General features: G+C 40.6%; 1 protein-coding gene across 1 annotated transcript in view; it reads left to right on the top strand.

Moving 5' to 3' along the window:
• The window catches only part of PCNX2 (pecanex 2), a 269,742-nt gene that overhangs the window by 144,555 nt on the left and 108,509 nt on the right, over positions 1-16,678 (top strand). Inside the window, exon 21 of the mRNA XM_090044227.1 lies at positions 2,546-2,723. Within this exon, the coding sequence (XP_089900353.1) occupies positions 2,546-2,723 (178 nt within the window). The remainder of the gene's footprint in view (positions 1-2,545; positions 2,724-16,678) is intronic.

Raw genomic sequence — 16,678 nt, 5'->3', positions numbered from 1 at the left:
GTACGAGTCCAGTCAGTGGACAGCAATTCCAAAATCTTGGGACTGGTGCCAGTCAGACACCAATATGTTTTCTCCAGAGGCAAACAGAGGAAGGAAGAGAGGGAGAATCAAGATACCTTCAAATATATATTTGTCTAGAAATGTGCTTGCTGGTAGTTAATAAGCCTGAACCATAGGCTACCTATATTACATAGTGCAGGTGGATTTGTGTACCATGATAGGTCTTTGTTGCCTACCTGTTGGAGGAGGAGTGTTATATATCTGAGAGTTGGAAAAAGGGAGGTTACTTACCATTATGACATTTTAAGGCCATCTTTCATGATTCTTATTCACATGCTCAATTCCCCTCTGAGATCAATGTAATGTTTTTGAGGTAATATCTTTGCAATTATATTTTCTAATTTCATTTACTTTTGTAATTAAAATTTTTAATTGGATTTTTTTTCTTGGAGGGGAGCTGATACTTTCTGCACAATTAGGAACTCATTGGAAGTTTCCAGAAGCAGAAATCCTAGCTGTTGATGAGGCTCACTGGACAGGCTCACATGGCTTCCCTTGTGGTCTGCTACTCTTCCTGCCTCAATAAGTTAAAAAATCATAGCTGAGTGAGTGCAGTTGTATCCTTTCTGCTACTGGCATTTAGCACCAAAGAGAGAACTTTCCTAAGTCGTATCTTTAAAGAAACAGAATTAACAGAAAACAATTTCCCCATATCCTCTAACACAGGGATGGGCAGTTATTTTGGGTGGAGGGCCACTTACTGTGTTTTGGCATGCCATCGAGGGATGCATGACAGGCAGCCAGGGGCAGATAAATATTAATTCTCTAAATTTTTTAGAGGCACCGTGGGTCAGATAGAATGGCCTGGTGGGCTGCATTTGGCCCATGGGCTGCATTTTGCCCACCCCTGCAGCAGGAGGGTATGTTTATAAAACTTCTGTCTGCCGAAAGTTTTAAGGATAGCAGAGGAACATCAGTAATGATTTGCTTAGGGAAAAGGGTCTTTCAGCATTATCTATTGCTGCTGCTCCACGATCTAATTTCTTCTCTGCATTAATATCTTCCTCATTGCTCCAAGAATTTTCATTTTGGATGGAACAAATATGGTCATCTCATTTAGATGTGATTCATGAGAGGTTCAAAATGTTTTTACTCTAGTTCCTGTTTTTTCAATCAGAAATCTGCAAATAATTGAAAGCACCAGCTCTAGCAGGGTAAGAAATGAATTCTCTAGCCATTTCATTCAGACTGATGCCTAAGTGATTCTTGTGAGTGGCCTGAACTCAAATAAAGTTGGATCTGCAATAAAGGATAGCTGCAATGAATAAATGCAACATAAAATGAAATCAACTGAGCTGCACAATCTGAGAGCTTTGCTGAAATGACAGAAATGCAGTTTGAGCCAAGATATCTGGGTGAACTCAACATTCTTTTTAAAGTTTTTTGAGCTGTTAAGTGTCAGTGACTTTAGCAGGCATTTTACTGATTTGTTGCTGGTGTGAAGGAATATTTTTGTTGCATTTTGCAACCATTGGACCTGATTCTGATCTTACATATTGGTGACTTCAGGATCCCTGTCTGTGGTTGCCGGCATTTAAAAAGTACTTCAGGGAAAGTTCTGTAAGTCACCTGTGATTGCAAGAAGACAATTAGTCTGCATTAAAAAAGAGAGTTGCATATGCACTGTGGTGAATTTTAGGTCATTCTTTGAAGGCTAAAATCAGTGAATGACTTAAGTGCCTAAAGTAGGGTTTGGACTTATTTAGACTTGTAAGCCTAAATGTACTCTTTATAAAAAATATTATTCAGCTGCTGCCTAACCTTTGAGGCATTGGAGCGTACTAGATTCCTCCCCATTTTCACTTTAAAGCTCCCCATGTGCCTAGATTTGTGCCTTCAAGTTCCCAGAAACCACCCAAGCTTGGCGCCTGTCTCCTGTCTAAGGTTAGGATCTTATTTGCAGTCAAAGGGAGGGTCTGACTTTCAACATGGGTAAACTGAGAGTCACAAATTAATTGTTAAAGATCTTTGGAGGTTGAATAGCCAAATGCTGTACTCTTATAGTTGGACAGCCTTTCTTTTTAGTGGAAAACTCATTTAGTTTTCTGAGCAGATACCTACTACTTAGAGTCCAGGTTACGTTCCCTTTCTGTAGCTTTTTTTCACAGGTAGCAAAACAGACTGTATGCACTAGGTGAGTTAGTTTTCACATCAGTTTATACAAGTTAAACTGTATTTTATTGAACTATATCATTATAAGGGACCGTCTGCCTAATGAATGCTTTTCTTTTATAATACAACATTGTTCCTGTGTTAGAGTCTGTTAAGTATCAAACAAATATGTATTATTGGGAGCATAAAGCTATGCTGTTATGGATAAATTAAGCAAACATAGAACAAAGTCATCTATAGGCTGCATGCATATAGACACACCAACCAAAAATGGGTCTGGTATGGCTGTCCACTTTCATTAAGTGTCAATTATTTTCTTTTTTGTTTGTTGTTACTTTGACTTAATTAAATGTATTCTTTTTCACCCCTACAGCTGTGATATTATCCTGATAACAGTTGCTGGAATGAAGCTACTTCGGTCCTCATTCTGTAATCCTATTAATCAATTTGTTACTTTAAGCTTCACTGTAGTCTTCTTCCACTTTGACAGTGGAGAGAGCTCAGATGACTTCTTGCTGAATTTCTTCATGATGTCCATTGTGTTTCACAAGGCAAGTTTGCAGACACCATTATTTTCTTTCATCTTAAATATTTTCATGGATTTAACTTGTCTTTCCAGTGTTACAACATTAATAAATGGATAGCAATTTTTTAAGATGACTTATTGTCTCATTTTATCAGAGACAGGCCATTGATTAAATTCTCTACAGCAGTGGTCTACAAACTTTTTTGATCGCGCACCCCATCAGTAAAAAATTTTGGGCCATGCACCCCCAATATATGTGTATTTATATAAATATAAATAGAAGTTATAATATTTTCTTCCCATACCCCAATGGATCGTCTTGCGCACCCCACTTTGGAGACCACTGCTTTACAGGACTGATCATTAGCTTTAAAGTTAAATGTCTTCTGTCTCTCTGCAAAACATCAGCATTCATAGGATGCATTACTTCAGCATTCATAGGATGCTATGTAAGTTCAAACTTGTGATTTAGTTATTTTATATATATTCAAGAATGGAATCATAAATGACTTGGAAAGGGGCCTCTTGAGTCATTAGTACAGGGCTGCCCTCTAGATGAATTGCTGGAGTGTGTGTTTTTTTTTGATCTAGGCTTACTTTAAATGTCTCAAGTGTTTGACTCAACAATTTCCTTTGGGAAATTATTCCATTTTCTAATTGTCCTTATGATAAAAAATATTTTCCTAATGTTAGACATAATTTTTTCCTTTCTTAGTTTCAAGCCATTACCCTTGTTGTGCTGTCCTTAACCTTAAAGTCAAGGTTTTTTCAACCCTTTTACATCTTTAACTCTCAACTTCTATGGACTGTCTTCACTTTGGTTTTTTTCTGAGTTATACTCACAATTCTGAAATTTATCTACACCAACTGTGGGACTGGATTCTGCCCTGAATGCTCATTCACAGAAATCAAAAGCATATTTAATTGACATTGTGCTTAAAACCACAAGAAGTCACTGGAGCTGTGTCTGTGTTAGAGCTTCCAGCACTATTAATGCTAATTACCTAAGCTTGGTGGGAACATTTTTTGTTTTTTTTAATATGGTCCCCTGTCACTATGGTATCAGTCCTGATGCAGTTGGACCCACTAATAGCACTGGCAAAATATTGTTGCTAAAATATCTTAGTGTAGACATGGTCTGTCAGTGTGACCCAGCTAACTTCCATTACATAACTGAGAGGGGATTGGCATGATACTATGGTTGCTGAGCCTGTATATCAGAGAGGTCCGACAATAAAAGGACATATGTCTAGCCTCTGAGCACAAGGAGATCAGCCCTCAGTGTCATCTCTACTTAATATCCTAACCTCAAGAACTACTGGGATTTGAGGGCATTGGTGGGCCTATGTTTAACTTCTCTATTATTTTTTTTAGGAGTGAAAATGTGGGTTTCAGGTGATAGATATTGGTACTTGATGAGTCACATGATGGTCTTAATCACTCATCAAGATTCTTGGGTGCCCTGGTAGACATGGCATCAACCTAAGAGAAATTGTTGATTATTTTGATTATTTTGATTAACAGAAATTCCTGGTTATATTGATATTTTCATTAACTAAACAGAGCTTGTTTGTACATAGTGTGTGGCTGTTGGACTGGCAACTGCAGCAAGAGCTGTGCAGTCACCCTCTGAAACTCGTTTCTATGCTTTTTCAAATTGGACAAAAAGCAGAGGCTCCTAGGATCTTTAGTTCTTCATCAGCATGTTACAGTTTCTATGAAGAAAGCTCCATGTTTGTAGATTGGGAGTTTACAAGAAACTTTTTTTGTTCCTCAAATGCTGGGTATATGAAGCCTCCTAGAGAATTAGCAAGTTAGGCTTAGAAGAGATAGGTTAGTGAGGAGAATGAGAGTGGCTAGGGGCAGATATTAAAACCCTGAGCCTGAACTGATTCAATCTTTGCAGGTTAGTCTACCATGGCTAGGCTGAGCTAGTTTGTAACAGCACAGACATCCCAGACATGCAGGCACATGTCTGCAGTGGCTCAGGCTAGAAGCTGGGGGGCTCTAGAGCAGCCCTCCCTTTCTTTCCACAGCACTGAGCTGATGGGGGTGTGGCCAGACCCCAGCAGGGCGCTCTGATTAGCCCAGCAGGGAATTGATGACAGTGTTTATCACCCCCTAACTCAGACTTTACCACTCCATTAAGAAAACAACAGAGGGACATTACTAGCTACCTGTTGATTTTGCCTGTTGATTCTGCTTGTTGATTCAGCACTGACCGTAGCCAACATGTGGTCTGCTAGCTAATACACAGATATCTCCTCAGCAAGGTAGAGGGGAGGGGGAATTCCTGCTTATCAGGGAGTGTGTGTGTGTGGGGAGGGGAGTAGCCTGCAGCCTATGCTAGAGCTCCAGCCAGGGAGCAGAGGGGAGGGGCCAGCCCTCCTGTAAAGCAGAGACCCCCACCCAGCCCAGGGAGCATGCTAGGATGCTGAGGGAGTCTGATTTATCTTAAACCAGCAAGGGGTCTGGGACAGACATTGCATAAACTGGTTTGAGCCAAATCCATTAAGTCTGATGCTACATTCAACCAGGTTTATCTGAAACCAGTTTTAGCCATTTTCAAACTGATGTATGCGCCTGAACATCTGTTCTGTTACAGGTTTAAACCTGTTTCTGATCACTCAAACTGGTTTATGTGTAATGTCTGTGAGATAAGTAATGGTGTATGCTAAATTAAACATGGAGCCCTGTGCTTTGAATTTTTATAGGTTTGCTAAAATAAAAGCTTCAGTACCTGATTGTAAGTATATATTACAGACATGATTTAACAGTGCATTTTCAGCATAGTTCCATCACATTTTCAAAATCCCATTAAACCTGAACTTTTGAAGATTCATTAGTTCATCAGGTAGCCTTGTCCTTGTGGCGTTTTATAAAAATTGAAAGTAAATGGCTGAAAAGCCTCTCCACGCAATGGTTATTCATGCTCTAAAAAACAGCATTATAGCAATTTAAAGTCCTATTAATTTCAAATCCAAAAAATAAGTTGTTTTACTTCAATTAAACAATAGCCTATGATTAGTTCAAAAAGATTTGATGGCACTCTTATAAAATCTTTCTTTTCACTTGGAGCTAAGGATAATATCAAATAAAGATGTATGTGCTTTCCATGCAACAAGTTTTAATCAGACTGTATCTGGTTCTGTTCCTAAAAGCTTTATGAGTCTTTACAACTTCAGCCGCCGACAGCTTCAATCGAGGCACAGGCTAGTCGTATCAGTATTCACAACTCTTTTTAAGAAGACAGAATAAGAAGTTTATATTACCATCACCTTTTGACTATGTAGAAATAACCCATAAAATGGTACACTAAAAGCTCTGTTATCCAGCATCCCCTGGGAATGGGTGATGCTGAATAACAAAATATGCCGGTTAATTGAGCAGCTGCGGCTGTCATTTCTCCTGCCCCACCCGCGGCATCACCGCCCTTCCCGCAGCATCGCTGCCCATCCTGCAGGGCCTGCAGGACAGGGAGGTGGGCCTCACATGGCTCCACACAGACTATGTCCCTGGGCTGTGGAGGCTCGGCAGTGCAGGCTGCTTTGCCCCGGGCCGTGGAGGCTTGGAGAAACCGGAAGTGCCGTGGTGGGCACTTACGGTTTCACTTTATCTTACAAGCTGGCAAGCGGGCTAGTGGAGCATGCTGGATTGTAAGATGCCGGATAGTGCATCTTTTACTGTAGTCAGTATCTGCTTACTCATTGAAGGTGTGAACTTTCCACTGTCTGGATAATGGGACTTTTACAAGTGTTACATCCAACGTAACCATATTGATGGCAATTTTTGAGCAGAGGGAGTCCACAAAAAAACATTTGCTTGCTATCTAAGTGATATTGCATTGAATGTACACCTTTTTTTTTTTTCTTCTTCTGCCAGAGACTGGAGGAAACTACATTTAAAGGCAATATATGTTCACAGTTTGGTTAGTGGCTCATTAGGCAGATTTATGCTGAATAAGCTTCATTACTAATGGCAGGTAGAATATTTCTGAATCTATTGGTGATCATGTTTCTTCCTTTATGCTGCTGTGATGATACTATTAATACAGTTCAGTCAAATCAGAGAATTCAAATCAACATGACTGCTCACCGAGCAAATCAGGGCATTAAAACCACAATGGCTGCTCACAGATTTCTATCTACATTTACAAATAACCATGTCTCCCACGCTAAGGCAATTATATATCAACACAAGAGGAGATTTTTTTGTTTAATCAATGTGGACGTTTTTGTCCTTTTTAATGCCATATAACTTATTAAAGCCACATGACTAATTTTGTGCTCTTTTGAAGGTTTTAACCCTTATCTGCATTTTACAAGTTGTAGAATTTAAAAGTTTAATATTAGAAACAGGGTAGATAAGCATGAATTGAGTACAGTTTTAGGTTTCAAATTACCTTATGAAAGGACCAAGGTAAATGATTAGAACAGCTTTGTATGTTTTTTAAAGAATGGCTAAAACCTTGATTCAAATAGAATAGGGTTTCTTAACCTTTTTCATTTTTTGCTATTTACTATGGCCTGTGGCACACATTACACTTAAGATGTGATTAACCAGTTAATCATATCTTAAGTTGTTAGCAGGCCGCATGGTTAATAGGTGGTAGATGGTTAATGTTTAATAGGTAGTAAAACAAGGAATAAGCTACGAAGTTATTACACAAAACGTGTGTAATAACTGTGGTCGATTTCTATCACACCATTAACTGGATGTGTGGCCAGACACATGACATGCCCCTGTGATGGGGCTCTTAGAAATGTCCATTCTTTGAAGTCTTTAAAACAAAAAATGTGTAATACAGAGATAGCAGCTATATCTCAAACAGAAATTATGGACTTAATGCTTAGACTACATCTTCTGTGATCTTAAACTTTGTGAATCTATGGAAGCACTTCACGTGAGCCACTGGTTCTCCCTGGACTTCCTGGGAGACACTGTGAATATCATGTGATGGTCTGAGCTATTCAAGTTAATTGAAAAGAGAGCCAGGTACAAAGCACTGAGAAAAATATTGATTGGAATCAAGGCAGTGGTAGAACAGGAAATAAGTGCATTTCACCCTGGACTTTTTGGTATGTGAGAGGAATTAACTTTTGAAGTTATTTCCATATTCCATATTTCATAAAGTGAAAATATTGTTCAGTTCTTGGTGGAAGAAGAAACAATGAACTATTTGGAGTCATTAAAGAAAGCAGTTAGTTCTTGCATCAGTCTGATATCTATCAACACAATAGTTTAATAGAGCTAAGTTGGGGAAAATCATAATTGTTTAACTGAATGGGGTTTAAGCAATAGTTCATGCCTCAGAAACATGTTTAAAAAGGAGTATGGCCAGTACAGCTCCTTCTGATAGCCATGCTACTATATGAATTGGTTTTAGAGGATGCTGCAAGATTTGGTTATTCAAGACTAGGAAGAAAGGGAGTGTAATGAAACAAGGGACCACACAAGCAGCAAAGGCTCTAGGCTTAATACAGGATGACTGTCAACAGGGATGATGTCAATGGGAATCCTCTCCAGCACACTTGCTAGGTTTGTTAAAAAGGTAGCTTTGCACTTTCCTCAGTGCAGTAATGCATTGTAAAACCACTGTGTGACAAGTAGGCCATTGATGTATTTTAAAAGCTTGCACAAACCCCTTCTGGAGCCTTGAATGCTAAAGACACACTTAGCATTCCTTGAGTTCAGGGGAGGGAAGGTAGATTAGCTGTGGCTGCCTTACATGAGAGCACTGGGTGGCATGGGCGGGTCCAGAATTTTGGAAAGTGGGATGTGGGAGCAATGACCTGTGTTACAGGAGTGGCAGTCCCCCAGCTCCCAGCCTGCCCACACAGACTCCAGCATGGGCACACTGTGCCAGAGGGGCAGTAGTGGGGGATTTTTTGTAAGTCCTTCAAGCAGGTAAGGATCTTCCCTTCCCCTCCATACTTATTCCCCTCCCTTCCTCCCCACCTTTCCCCCACCCTCCCCCATCTGCTGATGCTTCTGTCCCCAGGGCTAGGTACAGACATTACACATAGACCAGTTTAAGTGGTCAGAAACTGGTTTAAACCTGTAACAGAACAGATGTTCAATGCACATAAACCAGTTTGAAAATGGCTGAAACCAGTTTGAGTTAAACCTGGTTGAATGTAGTGTCAGACTTAACTGATTTGGCTCAAACCAGTTTATGCAATGTGTCCCAGACCCATTGCTGGTTTAAGATGAATCAAACTCCCCCAGCATCCTAGCATGCTCTCTAGGCTGGGTGGGGCTCTCTGCTCCACAGCAGAACTGGCCCCTTGCCTCTGCTCCCTGGCTGGAGCTCTGGCAGAGAGTGCAGGCTGCTCCCCCTCTCCCCTCACCACTCGCTGCTAAGCAGGAATTCCCCCCTCCCCTCTGTCTTGATGAAAGGTGTCTGTGTATTAATTAACTGGAAGACCACATGCTTGCTGGGGTCAGTGCTGAATCACCAGGTAGCTGGTAATGTCCTCCTGTTGTTTTCTTGACGGGTTGATAAGCACTGAGTTAGGGGGTGATAAGCACTGTTATCAATTCCCTACTGGGCTAATCAGAGCATCCTGCTGGGGCTTGGCCACACACCCCTCCACTCAGTATTGTGCAAGGGAAGGGAGGGCTGCTCTAGTGCCCCCCAGCTTCTAGCCTGAGCCACTGCAGACATGTGCCTGCATGTCTGGGATGTCTGTGCAGTTACAAAGTGATTTAGCCTAGCCAGGTTAGACAACCCTGCAAAGATTGAATCAATTCAGGCTCAGGCTTTTTGAATGTCTGTCCCTAGCCCAGATGACTCACGGTTACGGGGCCTCTAGAGCTGCTCTTCCTAGGCTGCACATGGAGCCAGGCTTAGCAGTGGCAGGAGGTGGATTCCCTTCCTGTGTCTGCATCCATGCTGTCAGGGAACACTGGGGGGGGGGAGGTCCCTGCTCACTGCTGCTGCTGTCTCTATATGTGCCTGGCTCTGTGTGAAGTTTGGCTGGAGCAGGTAAAAGTGGCTTTGGAGCTTCCCTGCTCCTACCCCAGTGCAGCTGGAGACAGCAGCAGTGATGATCAGGGAGGTGGGGAGGGGAGTGGAGGTGCTACTGAGCATGAAGGAGAAATGAATGGGGAATTCTTACTTGCTTTGTGACTTTAAAAAAAAAGGTCTCTGGCTCCTACTCTTTTAGTGTAGCTGACTTAACACAGGGGGCTGCATCCATGCCGCTACACCCCCCTCTGGATCTGCCTCTGGTGGGGGAAAGGAAGAGAGGAATGCCCTCCTCCCTCCTTCCCAGTCTGCTTAAACCAGAGCAACCATAATTGAGTCATTTGGATATTGTACTTAGTGATTTGGTCGTATTCAAGCACACCAACAGCCTGCCCTATGCAGTGTGATTAGATGGCACAGGCCATCTTTGTGTACTTGATGAGGGGCTACAGGGCTGAAGGGCACTGCACATAATTAGTCCACGTCTTCCTTTTATACCTGAGGTATTGGAACTTTGTCTCCTTAGTGCATTTAGGTATGCTTCAAACTATTTTCTGATTGTTAAGAAACCTGAGACTTTTTAGATTTGGTGAGTCTCCACCCTGTACTTTTTGAAACAAGGATGGGGTGATGATTTGTCTCCATGAATCTTCTTTGTTAGTGCATAAACAAGTGAATTGGGCATGTCCTAGTGACTGATGTAGGAAGCTGCCATGTACAGTCAAAGCAACTGTAGCTGGAGAATTCTCCTAGTGGTCTGTACTGCTCCCTCTCTCTGCCTGTCTGTTATCTTTCTCAAGTGTGGCAGCAGGCAGCAAGGTGCTTCTGTGTCAAACACTCTCAAATTCAGTGCTGCAACTAGGGTCATTGTCACGGGCTTCCATGTGGAATGCCAAAAGAAGAAGAAATGCATTTTAAATTTTCTCTGGCCTGGTGACTTCTGCTGAGCTCCCGTTGTTTTAAAGAAATGGGACCCATATTCTCACGTATCCCATCTGTACATATCAGACCCAATAACATTAACCCTCTAATCAGTAAGGCTACAACTTAGGGTTTTTTTCTGTCTCTAGTATGTTATTGGCAGGCAGTCTAATGGCCTCTTAATTTGTGTGTGTGGATGAACTAATTAGCAATACTAAAATATGAAATCACCTTATATTTTTCTGATAATCAGATCCTCTGAGGGTTCAAAATTTGTCTTCATGCATAAGACAGAATAATCAAAGAACCAGAGCTTGTTAAATTTGCCTTCATTAACACTGCATTCATTTGCCTAAGTAGTCTTACCCCTGCTGAGCTCACTTATGGATACGTTTTCCTTGTCTGTTAGTCTCTTTTTATTTCCCCTCATTGCATTTGCCAACTTAGAAGTAAAAAAAAAAAGTAAAGTTTTTCTTATTTTTATTGAGGTTGTTTTCTTTTAGCAAAGAGGAACAATACTATTGTATGTTATATAAGTTAATCTTCATGTCACAGCAGCTCCAGCTAACATAGGCTGTAACAATTTGCCAAACCTGTACAAATCAGGCTCAGCTCTTCAAGAGTTTCATACCCCTACCATGATGATTCCAGTGGGGCAGAACATATACATAGCATCTTATTTTTTCTTCATCTGATGAGAAATTGTAACCTTTGACCATCTTCTTACTTTGCTATAGTCTAGTAATTAACCTCGTTAAACCTTTTAAATTGTCTTTGTGGGCACAAACCACAGACCTCTTAGTTAACTTACTAGCTTCAGTTAATTTAGGTGCTACCCTAAGTCAAAACCCTTGCTCTTTTCTTTTCCCCTTATAATTTTCAGACTTCCTTTAAAGTGATGATGTTTTACTTCAAAACTTCTGTCACTGAATCATTAATTCATATTCTAATCCATTTCTTGCCATTTGTGCACACTGAAATCCAATGTCTTAATCAGCTGCTCCCTCTTAGCTCACAGCTGTTCCATCAACTTCTGATATCTGGCAAATAAATCCCTGATAAGACACTTCCTGTTGAGTAAATTACCCAAGGCTACATTTGATATTTGACAGGATAATCGTAGTGGTTACTTTTTGGCTGCTGTAGCTGTGGTTTGCATTGTGCATTTTATGTTTCCTTTTAATATTGGAAACAGTTTAAATTGCTTTCTTTTCAGTCATCCTTCCATCATTGACCTCTATCTCAGATTTCAACCTAGATGAAGATTTTTTTTTGTCTTTTTTGTATTGAGGAACCAAGACAGTGCATACATGTGCCTTTACTGGTTCAGGAGGCTATATTTAATGCATACACTCTGGGCTAATGAGGGTAGCAATACCATAGGGGAGTAAATGAGTCACGAGTGCACCGTATCTGGATATATATGAAGTATATATCTAGGTGTCAGTAGCTGGTACTCCACAATGGTTTCTGCCCCTCTCCTCCTTCCCCCAAGTGGCTTCCTCTATGAATTATTTTATGTCAGTTCTTAACAAAGTTGGCCCACCGGATCTGTAGGAAAGGATACAGTTTTAAGTGGCACTTATAGGGGACATGAGTACGGATACTTCATGGGGGATGAATCAGTACAACTCCTAGTGTGTCCACTGTAACTGGCTTTGCCTACTTTGTAAACTGCACTGGCTACCTATGTGGCCTCTACCTACCTACCTCCTTCTTCCCAAACAACAGAGAATTGATGGTGTCTTATGGCACTGTTGATCACCTACCTCTCTGTCCTACTACTGCCAGCTCAGTGTTGGGTGCGGTACAAGCCTCAAGTTAATCAGGGTCATTACTTTTCTAATAATCTCTAACTGTTGTAAGCCTCCTCATCCTATGCTCTGGGCCCTCTCCATCCATATATGTCCTGGATGATTAATGACTTGATGATAAATATCTCATTAGACTGTAAGAAGCTCAGATCTGGTCACTTGAGCTGTCTGTGAAATACTACACACCCTTCTGGTGCCATGCACAAAATCTCTTGTCAATGAATATCAGGACATTTCAGGAATTATGCTTGGAGTTTCAGGTGCACACTACTTTGTAGCTCTTCAGTTTTTCCCATAGGCACCTTCTTTTTTTCTAGTGGAATTAGTATTTTCTCCAGAAAAGAGAGGCAGTAACAATCAGTAGCTTGTCCAATGCTTTTTATATCATGCTTGTCCATATAAATTTACTATGCTTAGTAGCACTAAGAATACAGATTTAACATTTTTCTTTTACATGCACAGCAAACTTCACCATGCTTAAAAACAAAGTTTCACATTAATTTTTATAGACATAATTTTTATGGATGCAAGCATAAACAAACACGTTTCCCAAAAGAATTAGACCTATTGTAACAGATCATAGCTTACCCTGAGGAGGTGGCAACAGTCAGTCAGAATTGACTGCACGCATGGAAAATTAAATGGTACAGTAAATCCTGAGAGTGCCGGTCTAGTTCTTTCTTGAATGCTCCAGTGGAATTTTAAGGAGCATCCATTTCTAGTCAGGACAAAATTGCATATGTATATGTAAACATTTTTTTCCATTTCCTAACAAAAAGTTATGAGCACCAGATTAGCAAGTAAATTTTCACAGATGTGCTTTAGATATTCCAAGTCCTGTTTTGGTATCTCTCCATGTAGAGTCCTAGTGAATGGCTTACCACACAGGCAGAAGGGTTTGGACAGGCAAATCTTTTCACAGGAAAGAGGCATTGCCAACTTTGATCTCAGTTTATTTAAGTCACCCATTAAATTCCTTATGGATTATGGAAGTGAATGAGATCTGAGACCAGGAAATATTTAAAAAACTGAATAAACAAAAAAGGAAAACTATATATGTGATTCCAGCACTGGAAAACAACCTTAATGTAATTAATTTCTTAATTTCATTATTGAATTTAATCTGTTGTCTCAGGGGTATGCAAGAGAACAAGAATAGCCATATGTAAGGAAATTAAGAAACATTTTTAAAGATTACAGTTTTTAGCTCTTCTTTATTAGTGTACATTAAAAACAGAAGATATTTGTTGAGGAAGAATTCTGTAGAAGCTTAACAGCTTTACCCAAGAAAAAAAAACTTAAGATGATCAAGATCATAAAGGGTATCTCCATATAAAATATACATTTTGCCTTTTCATTTTATTTGACAGTAACAAGGATGAAATTATTTAAATTTTCTGAATTGATTATACTGGTAGTTTTTACTAGTTATTGAACAGGAACAAACTGTTTACTGTGCAAAACTGTCATATGATGAAAATTTAGGAACACTCAAGATATACATACCTTAAAAAGTGTATAATTTTTCTGCTCAATGTTCTGTACAAAATGCTTCAGAACTGAAGAGGAATTATGCAAAGGATACAGTGAGATAAATTATCCTATACTGGGGAAGTCTCATGTAGAACTTCATGCACTCTTGACAAATATGTAAGGTTTAATATACTCATAGGGACAATATTTTTTTTTAACTTTCACACTATCATGGAAACTTTTTCCTTGAGATCTAATGCTGCATTTAAATATACCTCAGACATATCTAGAATTTATTACCGGCTTCCCCAGTCAAAATTAAAATATAAAGTGTACTAAGTGTACATTGTTTGTATATTATCAATAAGTCGTTGTCATTATTGTAAGAATAATATTCTAGTACTGTTTGTTGAAGTTGGAGATTATTTGTATGACAGAGAACTGAGCCCTTTGGTTGTCTTTGGAGAGATACGTTTCTGTTATTTCTAAATCAAAAATAATAGTTCTTGGCAAACCCTTTGAGTTCTCAATTCAGGCAGGGAAGAAGGAAGGGATAAGTGATTTATAATCTCCCTGATAAGTGAAACAAGTAATAAATGAAAGCTCTTCAGGTTGATCTAGCAAAGAAAAGTTCTTTAGCACCTGAATCTATACAGGCTAGTGTCTATATAATGAATGAAGCAACCATGTTACCTTTGGCATATAGTCAAGTTATGCAAAGTACTGGAGACTACTTCATGGTTGAGGGATTCTTCAGAAGACCGCACAGAAATGGATGAATTGGTGGAAAGTTCTGGTTTCAAGCTTGAGATGCTTGAGTATCTCAAGTCATAGAGGCACTGGGCAATATTCATCTCTAAAGGCATGTGCTATCTAGAAATTCACATTTTAATAACTTTTTTGAACAATGTAGGAATCTCTCAAAAGCTAAGAATGTAGCAGAAACTTGATAGAATTCCTTTCTTACCTCCATTTTTTTGTTGCTGAAAACATTATCTCTCATTCTTAGTGGATAAAAGATAGGTGATGGCAAGTGGTAGAAAACTCTGGAAATCTCTGAATTTGGATTGGCTCCTCCTTATTTTACTTATTTGCTTTCCCTGCTCCTATCAGCAGTTGACAGAGAAATTGAGTACTGGCTACTTGAAAAGAGCACCTTTTTAAATGTTCTCGTGGAAGAAGGAACAGTAATAGTTCTGGGTGGCAGGGAATAAGGAGCTCAGACCTATCATACATTTTTTGCAAAACTATGTGGATATTGGAGACATGAAACTTGTATAATAAAATACAGAACCAGAAGAGGCTCCCCTGGTTTTTGTTCCTTACAAGATCCAGGATGTGAACTATGAGGTTTTAAAACCTTTTAGTGAACCCTCGGAGTTTTTTTAACACTTCTTGGCTGATTTATGGCTTTGTGACTTCCATCTGTAATAGGCATATCCTTAGTGGATTTTTTTTCTTTTTTGCTGTAGTTGTACATGGTGTTTGTGGATGTTCCAAATGTAGCTTATTAGTCTGAATTGTACTTGAATCTTTAACAAAAGATAGATTTTTCTCCTGGCTGTTTGTTCACACATTTCAGAGAACCAGATGTTAAGAAAAGACCCTGAAGTGTTAAAACTCCATGAATTAACACTATTCCATTTGCAGTCAGGTTTTGCTGCATTCTATGGCAAATGTCATAGTTTTTCAGTTATATAGAGTGGCTTTGAGAGAAACAAGGTGAACAAGATTTGAATTTCTAATGGAAAAAACAAGCACAGATTCATAATCAATCTGCGTTTGAAAGAAACTGTGACGGGGCAATTCTTGGGGTTGGATCTCTTGCCAGCCCACCCACTTTTTCTCTATGGAGCAGTCTACCCAGTCTCACTGCCACGACTTTGTTGTTCCCATAAACTGATGGAATAACACGGGAAGCTGCCCATTACTCACCCCAATGCCAGGGGATACTGTCTGCAATTCCAAACCTTCCCTACACTACATCCCATGCCTCGCAGATGGCATCCACATGATGTAATCATATCCTACACCACAACTTGTGCTCCAGGGTCTCACAGGGACTCTCCCTCCCTCCCTGGAGCAGCAGGACATTGTGCTTGCCCTTTAGGTCTTTCTTTTATCCCACTCTCAGCCTCCTTGCAGTGGAGGACTTACTGGGGCCAGAACTCACCATTAACTCTTGGGATGAGCCCCCTGCTTGGCCTCTGGCCCAAACTACAGCCTCAAGCATCCACAACCGTGCCTTGGCCTCTTCTCCATGGGGTTCCTACTATAGCCCCGCTAGGGCCTTTACACCATGCCCCACCCTAGGGCCTTCTCATCTTCATGATCAACTACTCAATGCACCCCTGGGGCTGCCCTTCAGGCCTGCTCCCTATTCAGCCCTACTCAGCCCCTCTCACACACAGCCCTTCAGGCCCACTCCCATTCAGCCCTTCAGGCCCACTCCCATTCAGCACTACTCTGTGTGAGGCCACACATCTACGCTCCCCACGCTATCCCCTCTGGTGTCTCCGGGATCTTGCAGCCCTGCTGGGCTTGGGTGGCACTTTGTTTACCATGCCTGGTCCCACTACTCCCACAACATCCTCCAAAGTCCACCGGAAGATCGGGGCTGGTGCTAAGGCATCCCTCCCTGCCTTTCACCAGGGATGTAACTGGCCTGGCATTTCCTGGTGGCTCCCACGCCACTAGGAGCCCCACTAGGCCACCCATTCCTTGCAGGGTGCAATTTTAGGTCATGCCCAGGACCAAGAGCTTCCTGCTCTTACCTTCAAGATGTTCCTGTTGCAGCTCAGC

Source organism: Crocodylus siamensis, chromosome 1 (assembly GCF_052110815.1).
Source record: "Crocodylus siamensis isolate JL-2025a chromosome 1, ASM5211081v1, whole genome shotgun sequence".
Classification (NCBI taxonomy): Eukaryota; Metazoa; Chordata; order Crocodylia; family Crocodylidae; genus Crocodylus; species Crocodylus siamensis.
The sequence above is the reverse complement of the archived record's forward strand: the minus strand, read 5'-3'. Positions and strand labels throughout refer to the sequence as shown.